The 13435-nt window shown below is 45.1% G+C and overlaps 1 protein-coding gene across 1 annotated transcript in view; it reads right to left on the bottom strand.

The window, feature by feature from the left end:
- Positions 1 to 13435, bottom strand: part of celsr1b (cadherin EGF LAG seven-pass G-type receptor 1b) — a 49338-nt gene that overhangs the window by 6781 nt on the left and 29122 nt on the right. Inside the window, exons 8-24 of the mRNA XM_028958499.1 lie at positions 13138 to 13263; positions 11638 to 11804; positions 11370 to 11555; positions 10934 to 11047; positions 10132 to 10306; positions 9907 to 10048; positions 8405 to 8525; positions 7628 to 7811; positions 7101 to 7202; positions 6916 to 7010; positions 6295 to 6504; positions 5625 to 5808; positions 5244 to 5387; positions 4450 to 4654; positions 3027 to 3194; positions 2551 to 2677; positions 2262 to 2462 (exon numbers count right to left, since the gene is read on the bottom strand). Coding sequence (XP_028814332.1) covers positions 2262 to 2462; positions 2551 to 2677; positions 3027 to 3194; positions 4450 to 4654; positions 5244 to 5387; positions 5625 to 5808; positions 6295 to 6504; positions 6916 to 7010; positions 7101 to 7202; positions 7628 to 7811; positions 8405 to 8525; positions 9907 to 10048; positions 10132 to 10306; positions 10934 to 11047; positions 11370 to 11555; positions 11638 to 11804; positions 13138 to 13263 — 2651 coding nt within the window. The remainder of the gene's footprint in view (positions 1 to 2261; positions 2463 to 2550; positions 2678 to 3026; positions 3195 to 4449; positions 4655 to 5243; positions 5388 to 5624; positions 5809 to 6294; positions 6505 to 6915; positions 7011 to 7100; positions 7203 to 7627; positions 7812 to 8404; positions 8526 to 9906; positions 10049 to 10131; positions 10307 to 10933; positions 11048 to 11369; positions 11556 to 11637; positions 11805 to 13137; positions 13264 to 13435) is intronic.

Raw genomic sequence — 13435 nt, 5'->3', positions numbered from 1 at the left:
GTAAATGTAAATGTTCAAACCCCGCTTACTACTCCCTGAGCAAGACACTTAACCCTGAGTGTCTCCAGGGGGGACTGTCCCTGTACCTACTGATTGTAAGTCGCTCTGGATAAGGGCGTCTGGTAAATGCCGTAAATGATTGACAGCTCTATAGCACCCTACTGCATCATTCTGGACGATTTAAACCCCGTCCTGTCAATATGTCCTCCGCTTCCCTCCAGTACACAGTCCCAGCGGACTGTGACACACATTTTCAGTGGTTTTAAGTGTTCCAATGAGTCTTATACAAGCCTTCCTTAGCGCCTGAGGAGTCAGAGAGGATCAGAGGGAGCCAGAGAGTGAGAGACATTCTTATACAATGACAGTTCATGTCAGTAAAGCATTTCTCTGAGTGGTAAGAGATAAAGAGAAAGCATGAGAGGGATATTTGCTTTGTGTTGGAAAAAAAAATGCAGATCTTAGGGGAAAATGCCCATTAAGGAGATCCTGACAAAACAAGAAGTACTTAAGAGTCTTTAGCAAAGCTTGTTCTGCAGGCGGATCCGGAGAGATGTCTCCTCGGGCGGAGCAGCTTCTCGCCGCAGAGGCTTTCAGGGGAAACGCTTTTGCAAAAAACGGAGACAGTAGCTGCCTGGTCTAAGGCTGCACAGAGCTGTTGCTTAATCCAAAAATTCAGGCACTGCCAGAAGGCTCTGATGGAAGCTAAGCTCCTGTCATGGCCTCTCTGTAGACTCTTATCAGGCATTTGGGTGCCATCATCCACCCCAAATCAGAGCAGTGGAAGGGCAAGGTTGCACTGCGGTGGGCCGTGCTGCAATTCATGTCAAAACAAGGTGAAGGAAGAAACGACCCCGGCATCAAGGAAGTCCTGGCAGGAACGTTTTAGGAACTTTTATCCAGTCTTAACAGGTCCCAGACTCCTGGGGCAGCAAAGGGTTAAGTTTGCTGACAAACCTTTGCACTCCTTTCACTCCTTCTCTCCTTTGCGTACGGATTGTCTCTGGATAGGATGAATTTCACATCCATGTCACAGGTCATACCCACACAGGAAGTTAACAAAAAGCAGCTGCATCAATTGCATTAATTAAGTTAAACACGTTACATATTTATAAATTGATCGCAGCCAGGGACGTTACAAGTATTGAAAGACAATGGGGACAATAGGAAGGAATTTGCATATATAGAGGGCTGATCTTTTTTCACCAAAACTAAACAGGCTTCTTTAATTTTACTTTACTTTACTTTACTTTCCTTGACAGACGCTTTTATAAGAGGAAGACACCATCAATTCTCGTTCGGTTTCTATAGATTTTGGGTTACAAAACTAAAAGCCCTGATAAGGCCGAACTTGTCAGGAATAGAACATGCTAGGGAATTGTTAAGTGCAATTGTGAGTGCATGTGCGTGTGTTAGTGTTAGACTCATTTGAAATACTTTTTAAACAAGTGGGTTTTCAAATGGTTCTTGTACAATCTCATGTACATTAATTATGCTGTTATCTGGCTCTGGAAGATCACCTGCCTTTGGTTCCCTTAGTCTTTAAATTAGCTTCAAACTACTCAACATCGTCACTTTCCTTTCACTTAAGCAAACATAAGTAAAGTTAAGTGATGAACAGTTTTCAACACCTACTCACAATCTCTGACAACGAAATTCTCTGGCCGCTTCTTTCTGTTGAATTGCAGAACAAGTAGTGGCATGTAGCTTCCGCCTGGGTCCTAATGCCCGCCTTCTACCTATAGCAGCTTAAATGTTATCTCGTTTTAATTAATTAATGCTGTTTTTGCAGTCTTGCTTCTATTCATTAAGTGTGTACCTGTGCTCACTGTACAAGCGCACTGGTATAAGACCACCCAAAACAGGCCTGACAACCTCCAAGAATTTGCAGCGATTAATATGTTAATTTACCAGCTCTGTTTATAACCAGTGGGATAAAGGACTGTGAAGGGAATATAAATACAAAGCTGGAGGCGTGAGAACACAATGCAGCATTTCGATTACGTGCAGAACACTTGCAGAGGCCGAAGGTGACATTTGCATTTGTGTTGGCGAAGGTTTCCTTCGGGTACTCCGGTTTCCTCCTGCCATCCAAATACATGTACCCTAGGTGGATTGACGACTCTGAACTGTGTGAATGAATAATGTGTGTGTTCTCCCTGTGGTGGGCTGGTGAGTGTCCCAGGATGGGCTCCGGCAGCCGAGTAACCGGACTAAGTGGTTAAGGATAATGAGCGAGTGAGTGAAACAGGAAAGTACATTACCGCGCTGTTGGTCTGGTTGATGCCTGTGAGGAAGATGAGCTCAGAGAGGAAGATGGCCGCCACCAGATTCTTGTGGATGCTGTGTAGATTGGAGCGCAGCTTGCGCAGGACAGCCAGCAGGAGGAAGGTGATGAGGAGGGCCACCAGCGACGCAGACACGGTGGTGTAGGTCACCACCTTCAGAGGCAGGACGTCTCCATGCTGAAAGAGAATGCCGCAGTCAGGGCTGCAGGTCTAAAATAAAGGGGTTAAAGGTCACTCGATTAAGGCCACTGCCCCAGTGTGGTACCTCTCGTTTGGAGATGTCCATCAACACAGCGAAGCTGGTCATGTGGTTGCACTGGCAGGTGATGTGTGTGCTGTTTCTGAAGATCAGGTCGCAGCCCTTAGAGGACCAGGCTCCGGTTCCCGCCACCCTGTAACCGCAAACGCAGCCACATGTACATATGTCGACACACATACACACACAGAAACAAACAATGACCTGCATACAACAACAACAACAACAACATTTATTTCTTATATAGCCCAAAATCACATACAGTATGTCTCAATGGGCTTTGACAGGCCCTACAGTTGACACCCCCCACACTTGACCCTTCTGCACACAAGGAAAAACTCCACACAAAAAAACTCTAGGAGAGAGAAAAAAATAAAGGAAGAAACGTTGGGAAGGCGTGATACAGAGAGGGACCCCCTTCCAGGGTAGAGTGAGCCTGCAAATGGTGTCAGTGCAGGGCTGGTGATGATTTGTACAATACTCACGCTATGGAGTGGTTCCAGTACACACACAGTGGCTTGGTCCTCTCCTCGGTCTCCAGAAGCCTGTAATGCAGGGTGACGGGTCGCTCCAGGGGGACGGAGGGGGACTCGCCCTCCCTGTGCAGCACTGTGGTCACGACAGGGGTGTTGATGACCGGCTGGTTGGGGAGCCTGCAGAAACGAAGCGCAGAGGTTCTCAGACACGGCTAAACACAGCATGAAAGTAGTATTTCACATCAGCGCACCTCCATGTTATGACAGGCCTGCAGCATACTGTGATTATGGCCTCTAGTTGTTACCGTGCGATGTTATGAATGTGTTCTATTACAACTATAACCTCTATTGAGGACTGATGCAGATAAGGGCTGTTTTACTGTTTCCATGTCAATTTAAAGTTTGAGTTTTTCTAAATTTTCGAGGTGAAGTTGGTGACGACCACTTTTGCACTTATAGCCCTCACCTGCTGCAACATAATTTTTAATATTTGTACTGGTTGAACTTTTGCAATAGTAATAGCCACTAGTAATTAGAATTAATTTTCACATTTCTGACTATAACTATATGACTACAATTTATTGGTTTACATCAGGCCACAACGAGCATCTACAATACAGGCCAAAGGTTTGGACACACCTTCTCATTCAGTGTGTTTACCTTATTTTCATGACCATTTACGTTGGTAGATTCTCACTGAAGGCATCAAAACTTTGAATGAACACATGTGGAGTTATGTACTTAACAAAAAGTGGAGACCTGACCTCCACAGTCACCGGACCTGAACCCAATCCAGATGGTTTGGGGTGAGCTGGACCAACAAGTGCTAAACACCTCTGTGAACTCCTTCAAGACTGTTGGAGAACCATTTCAGGTGACGACCTCTTGAAGCTCATTGAGAGAATGCCAAGAGTGTGCAAAGCAGTAATCAGAGCAAAGAAAGAATATAAAACATGTTTTCACTTATTTCACCTTTTTTTTGTTAAGTACATAACTCCACATGTGTTCATTCATAGTTTTGATGCCTTCAGTGAGAATCTACCAACGTAAATGGTCATGAAAATAAAGAAAACACATTGAATGAGAAGGTGTGTCCAGACTTTTGGCCTGTACTGTGTGTTACAAGTAATCAGTAATATGCAATAAATTATCCTGTACTTGAGGACCTGATTATACAACAACTGTACAAGCATGAAACTACCTCTCATACTGCACTCTGGTCACCTGTCGCTGTTTTTAAAAATGCTTTAGTGCTTTAGAAGTGAAGTGCACTTGAAGTGGCATGTAAACTAATATGGGTTATCCCTTATGTGTGATTACACCGTGAAATCCCTGCCCTCCCTCCAGCTCTGGGTTTGTTATTGGAACCACAGCAGCAGCAGCTGCTGAGCATCCATCACCTGCTGAGCGTCCATCACCAGCATCACCGTACCTCAAGCTCCGCCGATCCGGGTCGTAGTGCTCAGGCAGGAGTTGCCCGAGAGATCTGTAGACAATCACCACAGCAACAGGGAGCGACTGGGCCACATCGGTGTGGCGCCTCCTCTTGGCAGATGCATGATAGGTCAGGTCAGTGATGCCCAGATCGTCTGTGTAATTTTGGTCAGCGATGGGCTGCTGATATTGTCCCTCAGTGGCTGTTAAAGGAACAATGTGTAAGAATGTGAAGAAATGACAGGCTTAAACACAATAGGTGTTCACAAGAGGTACCCTGGTAATCTCTCAGACTTGGAACACTCTCGGATGGAACAGTTGGCAAATATTGTCATGCCGATAGCCTTCTACCCAAAAATACAGGTTCAAGGTACACATTTTATTTATCCCTGTGTGTATCTCTTTTTCAGACATAGTTTGCATGCTAACTGGCTAGTATTGGCCTACCCTGTCCCATAATTCCACTATGAGCCTCCCTATGCAATTAAAAGTTACTGCTGCCTCATGTCTAATAAAACATCTGTAGAGCAGCAGGACTGAAATGCTTATTAGCTCTCTGCAGACAAAAACGGATCCATAACTGTGTACGATAAAGGTGGCAGGAGTTCTGGTGAAATAATGCCCCCTATCTGATGGAGACCGGGCCTGTCACATTCTGAAAGTGAAAGCGAAGTGATTGTCATGGTGAAACACTGCAGCACAGCACATGGTGACACAACAAAACAGCACCTTGGCGGTTTGGGATGTGATCGTCTGGTGCTACCGATCAGTTTACATTAGAGAAAATCTCACCTCTGCTCTCTGCAGTCCGGGTGGACGGATCCGGGAAGTGGGCAGAGGACTCCAGCTGTTTGGAGTACGTCTCCCGGATCTCCTGGAAGCGAGGCATGCTTGCCAGCTCTGGACTGGACGAGTCCAGGTAATCTACAGACATGACTGAACACCAGAAGAACAGACTCAGCATTTACTACTACTAAAAAAAAACCACAACAAAGCCTATTCCTGATGGCCCCCTCATTCAGAATTATTTCCTTCCAAGATCCTGATCTGGCACATGAATAATTAGGCTGGTAACAAGCCCCTAATCCTAATTAGGCAAGCGCTGGGTTGTTCCCATTCTCGGCAGGACCGAGGACCACCGGCGTGAGCCGTGAATGAAAAAGGGAAACTCACTCATGTTGTCGGTAACAACGGTGAAGGGCTTGAGGTAGGTCCTCTTCAGGTTCTGGGCCACGGTGCTGGCGTAGTCCTCAAAGGTTCTCAGCAGGAGGGCGGAGCCTGCTTCCGAGCGCTGGATCAGGTCCCAGTGCTCCTTGCGAGACGGGTCCAGGAGGGCACTGCCAGCTCTGACAACGTTCTGGAAGACATCTAATTATTAGCTGATGCTCGTATGCAGCTGACTACAGTCGACGTTTTGCAAAATCCCACGTACTGGGAGAAAAGGTTCTACAAATCCTGAACACCCAATGGCCTGCAACTATTTCCTCATTGACTCTATCTGACAACTTAAAAGTAAATTAAGACCAGATCTGATCAGGGTGAGTGGTCAGGCTCTGTGACTGGGCCTTTGTTGCTTGTACCTATTATCCAGTCCAGCTCTGAGCAGGATCCTCTCGAAGAACAATCTGGGCTAATCGCTGTCTTGGATTCATAAGGCCTATGCTACTGGTCTTGAGTTTAGATGTGTTTAGTACCAAAGCTAAAGCTCTTTTGTCATTGTGAGCAAAGCAGAGCCAGAGATTACATTTTGTGCGCACACAGAGAGAAGATAAAAACACACTCACTGACTTCTCGTCAGTGCATTTTGACAAACCGGCTCTTCGTTTAATGCCCTTTTACATACCTCGTTGAAGCATGAATCATGGCTGGCAGCCAGGTCAAAGCCCTGCTGCTGGCTCTCGCGCTGCAGCACCAGTGTAAGGAGCTGGAATGCCGTCTTCAGGTCACTGCCGTAGAGATGACTGGCATGGCCGGTGGCAGACCGCAGCATGTCGGCGATGCTTCTGGACCGCTCAGCATCCAGCATGGACACATTTCCACGGAGATCCTCATTCTGAAATACAACAGTAACACAATGAATGGAGGCTGTGACTTTTAGTAAGAGAGGGACTGTCAAAATTAAGTAATTAATAGCAGCAATAAATTGTAAATATTTAAGTAAATTAACACCCAAAACATTATAGTCAACTTTAACCAACTAAACTGATTGGCCATACATTTATTTGATTGGCTGATTCAAATTTCTGACATCAAACATACGAACATAAAGTAACAGCCTGAGCCTCTGCCCAAAACTTTTCTTTGTAATAATATTGCAAGCTTTAGTCATGATTAATTCTTTGCAAAATGTGCAATTAATTACTTAACATATTTTATTTGCTTGAAAGATCCCTCTCTATTATACATCAACAAAAAAGAAATGTTGGATAGATGTCCGCAGTAGGGGCACCAGTGGGAGCTGTACCTCTTTTCTCAGTTGGAAGAAGGACTGGGAGGTGCAGTTGAAGAGCTGTGGAGGAAGCCAGCCCTCCTCATCGCTGCAGTGGCGAACTGCCGTCCCTGCATGAGCCAAACACGCGCTAACAGATACAGCAACGATAATCCCTCTGCTGCGCACGTCACATGAGGACAAAGAGCCTGTTAACCCACCTGTGGATCCTTTGGGGCAATTCATGGCAGCCGGGTGGCCGAAGTGAGTTTTAGGCCACCAGATTCCGGCGTCGAAGGCCCTGGGGCAGCTCTCGTAAACCACTGTCGGTAACAGAGAGCAGGAGCACTAATGAGCTGTTGCACATTATTCCTGGTAACAATTCAGCCACATTTAAAGTCGACAAAGAGCTGCTCAGCGGCATCAGCTGTAATCCTTTCCTGGCTCTTTCACAACAGCATACTTCTGACATGAAAGCCCTCAGCACTCAGTTAGCACGAGTCGCACCGGGGGGAGCGCTACGTGCATGTTGTGTCATGCTATGCGCTTCGCTAATCTAAAGCAGACATCTGAAATATTTGCTCTCTGGCAGAACGTCAGTAGTACATCTGTGACCTTAATTATTTTCATTATCTGTACAAATATTAATAGCCTACAGATGTAATTCTTACTTGCATTGGGGCCTTGGTAAATCTCTGTCTCTTAAGACGTAATAAGCTCTGTGTCAGATCACGTAAGGTACACGTACCCACACACCCGCTGGACGTCACCTCGGCAAACGGGTTGTCACAGTGGTTGCACTGGCGGCCGACCACTCCGGTCTTACAGGTGCACTGCCCTGTGAGCGGGTCACATGTTCGGGAGTGGGCTCCCAGGTGGAAACAGTCACATGGGAAGCAGGTGTCACTGCCCATGGGTCGGAAATAATTGTCCTGCGAGGGAAGAGCGTAGTCGGTAACAATCCTATTGGAGTGGAAGGGGTCAGGGGTCAGCATCCAGGTGACCCTCAACCAGCTGGTAATAGATATTTTCGTTATTATATTTCATTCATGTCGATGAAGATAATTTGTGGATCTTAGCATATTAGCATACTAATGTTAGCACATTAGCATGCTAATGTTAATGTCCTTGGGTCAGGGCCATGTTTTTTTTAAGTGAAATTTAACTTTTCTTTCAAGCTTACAAGGAAAAAGTGGAAAAAGTAATGAACAAATTTGCCACCCAGAAGGTTTACACATTCATTTAAATTTTTTTTTTATTCTGTTAAAAAAATAATTATTTACTGTAATGGAATGCATTTATGGAAACATGTCATTAGTACATTTGACCTAACCTTGAACTACTGTGCCCAAAACACTTCTAAAACCCCTCAGTTCACTCACACAAGCCCTGACTGCCATTTTGAAAGTAATAAATTACAAGTCCTCAGTGCTACGTTACCTTCATTGTCAAAATGGAGCAAAATCAGAGCATTTGATTTATCTTTGCTACTGTCAATGGAAACACAAAATATGGATATTCTAACCTTACAGCGACACTCCCCGGTGGTCTTATTGCAGTCCCTGTTGAAGCCCTTCGTGACGTCACAACTACAGGGGCCACATACAGGATACCCCCACCAGCCACGAGCACATGGCTGCTCCACCCTGTTGTACACACACACACACACACACACACACACATATTTTAATTGTTATCAAGAATTGAGGCTACAAGGAAACATATTTCAGAACAATATCAGAGAGAAATTTAAATGAAGTCCCTATAAATCCTTAAACGGGTTTTATTCTGATTTTTCCATCACACATGTTTACTTGACACAGCGCCTGACAACAGCATTAAAAGACCACAGGGGCTCATTTTTTCCATAATCTCTTTTCTTTGACTGAAGATAAAAACTCCTCCACAAATGAAAAGCAGGTTAGGCTGAATCACCGCATATAAGACCATATGGACTGATTCAGCAACCTTGTGGGTAGGCACCTGGAGAGAGTCAAATCACATTTTCCTTATTTAAACTGGGTTTGAGGTCACTGTTATCCCCCTGTTGTGCTGTAAGTGAGGTTAAGTGTGTTCTAAATCATGCACCTAAATTATATACACTGCTCCGAAAAATAAAGGGAACACTTAAACAACACAATGCAGCTCCAAGTAAATGACACTTCTGTGAAATCAAACTGTCCACTTAGGAAGCTTAAACACTGATTATCGTCAGAGGTAGCCTGACTGCTTTTAGGAACCAAAATGAAATGTTCAGACCCCTTGTGAGACCATATGCTTGTGTGGTTGTTCCTTGGTTCCTCCTAATGTGCTAGACCTCATGTGGCTGGAGTGTGTCAGCAGTTGCTGCAAGACTAAGGCACTGATGCTATGAATCCAATTGAGCACATCTGGAACATCCTGTCTCACCCCATCCACCAACGGCACAGTGCACCACAGACTGTCCAAGAGTTGGCGGATGCTTTAGTCTGGGAGGAGATCCCTCAGGAGACCATCCGCCACCTCATCAGGAGCATGCCCAGGCATTGTAGGTAGGTAATACAGGCAGGTGGAGGCCACACACTCTACTGAGTCTCATTTTAACTAGTTTTAAGGACATTACATCAAAGTTGGATCAGGCTGTACTGTGCTTTTCCACTGAGTGTGAGTGTGACTCTAAATCCTGATCTCTATGCGTTGATAAATTTGATTTCCATTGATAGTTTTGTGTAATGTTTAATTCACTATGTAAAGAACAATGAATTTAAAAAGAATATCTAGGATGTCTTATTTTTGTTTTCCCTTTATTTTTTTGAGCAGTGTATACATACACAGAGGGGTGCCGATAATTTCAGCCATGACTGATCTTTCATTATGTTACCATGGTAACATAGATATCCTGTGTATTTCATAGGTTAATTGCTCTCCGATCTAAACCAAGTATTGGAGCACTGCAGCAGTTACATGTCTTTACGTGTGATTTGACAGTCTATATGCAGTGTGGGTGGTGTCTGTATCACAGGAGGATTGTAGTAGCAGGAAACATACTGTTTCTCACAGTACTGGCCGTAGTAGCCGTGTTCACACGCACAGCTGTAGCCGCGGGGGGAGTGTGGTCGACGTACGCAGGTGGAGGAGTGTTCACAAGGGTTCAGCAGACATGCATCCACGCAGTCTCTTCCAAAATGGCCTGTGCAATATCAGCACACAGTTCAGTATTAAAGTGTTGAAAATAAATATCCGCCGCGCTGAGTGATGTCATGTAGCTTGTACCTGACTGGCAGATGCAGGAGTACGAGGCCCAGGTGTCCCTGCAGTGGCTGTGCTGAGGACAAACGGAGAGCAGGCAGCTGTCGGGGACGTCGCACCCCTCCTCCACCCGCAGTTTCAGGCCCTGCCGCATGTTTATGTTGGCCGTGTTGGTGGAGGTCTCTCCCATCCTGACACCCTGATAGAGGCCCACATGCATGACTGCTGCTCAGTGTGCGACATATTAACTAAAATCTTATTAACTTTACACCCACAGGGGAAAACAAACCCACTTGTTGTTGTGCATGATCAGATATATTACAGGTGTGACAAGAAAAGTGGGTGCTAGTAGCCTAGTAGCCTCGCCTATGAACCAGAAGACCCAGGTTCAAATCCTGCTTACTACCATTGTGTCCCTGAGCAAGACAGGGGGACTGTCCCTGTAACTACTGATTGCAAATCGCTCTGGATAAGGCCGTCTGATAAATGCCGTAAATATCATCAATACACATTAAAATGATGAGAAATTAGTTTCTCAATATCTGTTCTCAACAAGCTATTTTTCATGAAATATTAACATCTTGTAACATGAATATATAATGTGATGTTTATAGTTATACATATTTATTGCAATAAACTGAAGTCTTGACTTATTTTTTTTGTAATTATGATAATGGGTCATGAAAATCTGCTAAGACACGAGCAAAAAAACAAGTATGTTAATTATTCACACTTTAATCTGAATACAGATACAAATTATTTCAACATATACTGGCAAAAATGCAGACAGTAGGATCACTCCGCACATCCCTTGTAAAGAACTTACCTGCATGCAGCCATGGAAGCCGTTCTGCACAGAACTGTCTTTCTTCGGCAGTCCACCCACATACAGGCCGCTCAGCTTCAAACCGGGCAGCTCATTCCCAATCTCTACGGTTCTCTACAGAGGAACGCGACACCAAACCGCGCAGAACAAGGTCACACGGCAGACTCACACAGAATAACTTTACCCCGCATTTATCACAAGACACTAACAGTGAAACAGACTGAAGCCCATTTACCATAATCACATTCTGACTTTACAAGACCCTAAAATTAACCTATTTTCTATATTTTCACTAGCAAATTAGACATAATAATAAAACTTCTCTCAGAAGTTGTTTTCTGATGACATAATATAAAAAACATAATTTGTAGCATAACAAAATGATATGTACACAACGTCATTAGTGAAGGGTATACTACTTTTTAACAGTCCGCACCTGGAACATCCCATAATCCAGAGTCACCAGCGCTAGGTATTTGATGTCCTTCCCATCCTTGACGCTCTTCAGCTCCACTAGAAGGTGGTGCCATTCTCCATCGTTCACATGGGACTGGGTGAGGTCCAGAAGGGCCACCCTCCTCACCCCCGAAAAGACCTGAAACCTCACGTGTCTGTTGCTGATCTATAAACAGGGAGTCTTCATTTGAGATGGCATGAGGACGTGAAGAAACAGATGAAAGGTCCTCGATCACATGCACACTCACCGTGAGGCTGATTCTGGAGAAGTCTCCGGCGCTGGCCTGCAGCAGGGTTCCCGTGGTCTTACGAGTGCGGAACATCAAGCCCAGGTACCAGGGTACAGCGATGGTGACATCCAGCTCGGCAAAGGACACCAAGGCGTGGCCATCAAAGCGTTGAGGGGAGGGCATTGCTGAAGCAGAGGGATTTGGCACACATCAAAACCAGAAGGCCAGCACCTTACTAATAAATACCATAAAACTAGTACATTCTAAAGGAAATAGAGTTCTATAATATAGGATATAAAAATTCGCAGGTAATAAAAAAACTGGGTTGCTGGGTTGTCTGAAGTGATTGTCCTCTGAATGTGTTCTCTGCATTAAGTGAGCAGTGGGCAGCCGTGACAGGCGCCCGGGGAGCAGTGTGTGGGGACGGTGCTCAGCTCAGTGGCACCTATGCAGTTCAGTATTTAAACCGGCAGCCTTCTAATTTAGGGTCCGCTTCCTTACCCGCTAGGCCACAACTGCGGTATAATAAGATGATAGTTTGTCTGCTAGTAGATCTGCAGCTTGTCCTGAGACAACTGAAGAAGTCCAGTCATCCACAGGAGCTGCTGATCCAGTTCTACACTGCAGCTATTGAGTACGTCCTGTGCTCCTCCATCACAGTCTGGTATGGAGCAGCCACTCAACAGCATCGTCCCCCTGCCCTCCATCCAGGACCTGTTCCTCTCAAGAACTAGGAAATGGGCAGGGAAGACCATCACAGATCCCTCACACCCTGGACTTTTTGACCTGCTGCCCTCTGGCAGACGATCTAGAAGCCTGCAGACCAGGACCAGCCAACGCAGGAAGAGTTTATTTCCCCTCGCCGTCACCCTGCTAAAATCTGAACTGTCAAACTGGTACAATGCTAATCACCTACAACATTACAACACTGCAACTGCTCTTTACGTGCATCATTGTATAGTGTTGTATAGTGTTTTTAATACTGAGCTTGAGAGACACCGTTGACTGGAATTAAATTCCTTGTATTTGTTACACTCACATACTTGGCACATTAATGCGATTCTGATGCTGAGCTGCAACTGCATTTGTGTGTGTGAGGTAAGAATTACACGTCAATCTGGAATAACAGATCTCTTTTTTTCAATCTTTAAGCTCATTGTAAAAAGCGACTATGCGAAATATCGCATAACAAGTGACATATCAAGAGGCATTAGTTGCGGCAAACACAATCAGCATAACGCAGCTTCATTCAGAGAAATCAGGGGGAATTAGGTCAAACTAAGCCGAGAGAAAATGTAAAGCCACTTATGCCATTATTTCCCGATTCAAAGCTCAAAGGCCAACAAAGTGCTAATGCCTCTTTTAGTGTTCCCTGTGTTCGCAGAATCCCAAACTCCCAATAAAGACTGTAAGAAATGTGGGTTGGAATTAAAAACTCCAGGAGGCCATAGGCCAAGGCCAAAGGGTCAATAGTGCATTTTAAGATCTGGAGTAGTGTAAAGTTGCTACACTACTCACCATGTTCGCAGTTCTTCCCGCCGTATCCCAGGGGACAGCTGCAGACGTACGTGTTCCACCTCTCCACACAGACGCCTCCATTCTGACACACACTGTTGGAGCAGAAATCTCTCTTGGCCTCACAACCTATGCACGAAAAAATTCCACTGAATTCAAATCTGTTAAAATTAATGAATGGCGCTGATGCTGCTGTGTGTTATTGTTCAGTCACACACACATGTGGCATGAATGTGTGGGCGTGTCTGCCTTGCATGGAGCACAACATGTACCACAATATACCCAACTGAGCGTTAGCACT

The sequence above is a fragment of the Denticeps clupeoides genome, chromosome 17, assembly GCF_900700375.1.
Source record: "Denticeps clupeoides chromosome 17, fDenClu1.1, whole genome shotgun sequence".
NCBI classification, from domain to species: Eukaryota; Metazoa; Chordata; class Actinopteri; order Clupeiformes; family Denticipitidae; genus Denticeps; species Denticeps clupeoides.
The sequence above is the reverse complement of the archived record's forward strand: the minus strand, read 5'-3'. Positions and strand labels throughout refer to the sequence as shown.